This window comes from Diaphorina citri, unplaced genomic scaffold (genome assembly GCF_000475195.1).
Source record: "Diaphorina citri unplaced genomic scaffold, Diaci psyllid genome assembly version 1.1 scaffold3342, whole genome shotgun sequence".
Classification (NCBI taxonomy): Eukaryota; Metazoa; Arthropoda; class Insecta; order Hemiptera; family Psyllidae; genus Diaphorina; species Diaphorina citri.
This window is the reverse complement of record NW_007380751.1, coordinates 36,391-40,266: the sequence shown is the minus strand read 5'-3', so window position 1 is coordinate 40,266 and position 3,876 is coordinate 36,391. Positions and strand designations below refer to the sequence as shown.

Below are 3,876 nucleotides of genomic sequence, written 5' to 3'. Positions count from 1 at the left end.
TAAAAACCACATTCCTCTGTGACGCCCCAATTTTTAAAAGAAAGAAAAGACAATTTAAATTCATAGAATGAAGATTTTACCAGACATCAACACAGGTCGTAGATGATCTGTATTGAGTTATAGACAAAATATGGTACTAATATAGGGAGTATCACAGGCTGGGATGTCTTCCACAAATCAGCACTATATGAACCAAACGTATTTCAATTTCCATTCAGGCCTCTAATGAACGTCATTCCTATTTATTCTACAAAATAAAAAATATAACCAAGTAAAACTCGCAAACGGCAACTAGTAATCTACTTGTCTAGGTTGTAGGGCAAGGCAGTGGATGGAGAGGTGTTCCCCAGGGTTGGACATTTAGGCCACCACAGGCTCTGGAGTGATTGCAGGGGGGGACTCCGTGTCCATGGATTCGTTAGCAATGACGTCACGGGACTCCGACTTGGCTGACCACTGGGTAGATGTCATGGTACTAGGACAGGTGTAAGGGGCGCTGCGCTTAGCGCGCCGACGCTCGCGGCGTTCCTCCATAATGACACGCAGGCGTTCCATCTTGTCACGCGTCGCTTGGTTCTCTAAACTATCCGAACCGGCGGATAGCATCTTCACATCTGTGTTGGTGCTGATATCTAAAAGTCAAAGATATTCAAACAGTCAGTGGTGAAAACAACTCATGTATACTGCAGTGGGCCATACAAGGTTTGAATCTGGATTAAGACTTTTCTAATCTAAAATAATAGCACCTTTTGGAAATTACAAATCCTTCTTTCCTGATGTCCTTTACAAAGGACGAGACATTGAGACGCGACAAGCCTACTTCCCAGAAGAAAGGCAAACTCACCATTGGTAGACTTGACGACAGGCGAGGACGTAGGACTGATGGAGGCGGGGGCCATGTCCAGGGCACTACTCGTGGAGGGGGAGGCAGAGGAGCGGGCAGCTCTATATTGAGGGGTCGCACAGAGGAGGTCGTTCAGAATGTGGATGATGGTGCTGATGTCACGTTTAGGACGACCGAACTTGTCTTGCAGGGCCGGATTCAGTGTGCCTGTGAAAGAAATGGACGTCCGTTAGTCAAAATCAATACCTTCAAAAGCAGCCATGGACATTCGTATTTAGACTGCTGGGGTAAAGGGACTTTTCAGTCTCATTCTGGCAGGATAAACAAGGTATATTCCATTTATTGTTATTCATTTGTCAGCTTAGGTTACGCCAAAATATTACTGATTCTCCAAGCAAATCCAAAGGTTTCAAATCAAGGTCTAACTAGAGTTCCACATGTTGTTCTTATTGAAAAGTGAAAATATAAGTCTGTCGATCAAATCACTAAATGGACAAAAAAATCAATTCATCAACTTGAAGTACACCTGGCATAATTTTCTCACCTGAAAATGTACCCGAATACACGCCTTTTCCGTGATGGTGCATACTTTCTATGATAGCCCCTTGCCTTCGTTTACTACTGCTACTGCTGGTGTTACTACTAGTAGACGTTGTAGCTGAATTACTAGCGGCGAAATTACTGCTGCTCGATGAAGATGAAGACGGGATGTTGCTAATGGTTTCACTAGGGATGTGAGTTGGGCTACTGGGAGTGCTGCTATTAGGACTGCTACAAGCACTCGAGCTAGATTCCTGAAATCAAATAGAGATAAAGATAATGTCAGTTGATGATTTTTTTTTAACATTCATATCTACTCAAACTGATCACTCACTAGCCCCCTATTGGGAAAGGCCTCAGATTCTAGTTATTTGTACTCATTTATTGTTTAAAAATCTCATGGCATGTATTATTTTCATTTAATGTAGAAATTACTCGTACGTTATTTCAATGAGTATGGCAAAAGTGTAAAAGAACGGGTAAATCTTTCAATTTGGAAGCACTGTACCTATCTCCTCTCTGCCATCTGATGCCGGATATAATCGTACATAGAATGGTGTATATTTCTCTTAAAAGGGGTGCTTAATTTTTCTGATGAGGCGCTACAAGACAGTCTGTTGTAAGCGATAGCTAAGTTTTGTTGATTCATTCTCTAAAATATTTGGGAGCTAAGGATGTGATTTTTAGTTTAGGGGGCGTTTTTATGGTTTGAAATAAAACCTCTAGGGGGGGAATGGAATTCATTAGGAGAAAGACATTAAATTATTTTTACAATACACGTTTGTTTCTTGAAGAGGGGACTTGGAATTTTTTGACTACATATTGACTTCTAGTTGTTCAGTTATTGAAAAGTTCTTTAAGAAGGTCAAACATCAAACAGGGTTCGTTTGATGTTTGTAGCAGGAAAAAAATAAATAATAATAATAAAAAATAAATACAAAAACTCAATACATAAGTGCCGTTGCTAAGAACTTTGAACGAAATTCAGAAAATTACCAGCAAATATCATAACGATAATAACACGTCTTGTTCAAAGGGAAAGAGACTCAAATAATGAATTGAGGGAAGGATATATCATAATAGCGGGGGAGAGGGGTGAGGGTGTGTGTGAGTGTGTGCAAGAGAAACTTTGCTATAACACACTCCCTGTGTTATAACCCTACTTGTGAAGGAATCACGTGGGGGTTAAAAAGAAAAAAAGAAGTTCGTAGAAGGGAAACATATCTTAAGAATGTGGGCGCTCTGAATTGACGTTGCTCATTCATTAGAAGAAAGGGGGAAAGAGAAGGTGGGATTAAAATGTATTTTGTATAGCAAGAGTTAAGTAAATTAGTAGGGAGCTCACAGAGGATAAGGAATTATAAGGATAATCCATGGGCGTCGTCTGCACACCAGACAGCTTTTATCGACAGTTCCAAGATCCTGTGTGACGAGTGGAATAGAGAACACAAAGGAGCCCACCAGTTACCCTGCGCACGACAGAGCGACCATTTGTCCTTCCACGCGAAGACCCAAGTTAAGAGAAAAACCCTGGCTTGAACCACAACCCATCTAAAAGTGGAAGTAAATAAAACTATTAAGTCGACTAATATCTAGAAGATTCCAAGGAATAACTCTCTTAGAAGGCAAAGAAATTGCAAAAGAGATACAACAGGTAAGTTCAAGATAAATTATATACAAACAAAAATATATAACCATGACGGACGATAAATATGAAAAATCAGCATTCATAAAAATCAATAAGAAAGAAGGGTTCCAATTTCCGTTATGGTAGCCAACACATTTGATCGACTCCCCATTCACATGACCAGTTCCAATTGTGGAATCGGGGTAAACAACAGTTAGGTTCCACTCATAACAATTTTTTTCATTGATACCAGACAGCAAATCCATATAAGTCCTTAAGTCCACACCTTATACTACCCCTAATCAATTTCTGACTTCTCGGGTTTCGCAGGCACAACCATGGGGCCCATGAAACTATTATAACTCTTTGTCGGATTACTCCGTGAATCATCAAATGGCCCAAATTGTCAACATATGTCGGGGAACTCTTGCAACCATATATGCGAATTAATCTCAAATCCTTCGCGAGTGCCGGGAAAATGATTAGAAATGATTCGATCGCATCGTCTCGTCATCATGGGATAGTGTTTACACTATCTATTGATCATAACTCCTTATCTCTGTCACCATAACTTCTGCAAATCTAAACTTATACGTATTCTTTCTAACCCTTTCCATTAGCTCTTAGGGTCTTTACCTTGAAGTTGAGTCATACGAACTAAGAGGAAGTCACAGAAAGAGAGAGAGGAGAGGAAAGAGGAAGGAGAGAGGGAGAGAGACTGAGAGAGAGGGAGAGGAGGAGGAAGGAGAGAGAGGAGAGAGGAGAGAGAGAGAGAGGAGAGAGGAGGAGAGGACGAGAGAGAGGAAGAGAGAGAGGGGGAGGGCAGAGAGAGAGGGAGGGAGGGGAGGGAGGGAGGTAAAATGCG

The 3,876-nt window shown here is 41.1% G+C and overlaps 1 protein-coding gene across 1 annotated transcript; it reads right to left on the bottom strand.

Moving 5' to 3' along the window:
• Nucleotides 1-130: 130 nt before the first annotated feature.
• On the bottom strand, nucleotides 131-1,656 carry LOC103520229 (midnolin-like). Its single transcript, XM_026831433.1, has 3 exons — nucleotides 1,389-1,656; nucleotides 845-1,051; nucleotides 131-632 (listed from the first exon to the last, which is right to left on the bottom strand). The coding sequence occupies exons 1-3, from the start codon at nucleotides 1,429-1,431 to the stop codon at nucleotides 361-363; spliced, it is 522 nt and encodes a 173-aa protein (XP_026687234.1). The 5' UTR covers nucleotides 1,432-1,656; the 3' UTR covers nucleotides 131-360.
• Between the last annotated feature and the right edge of the window lie 2,220 nt (nucleotides 1,657-3,876).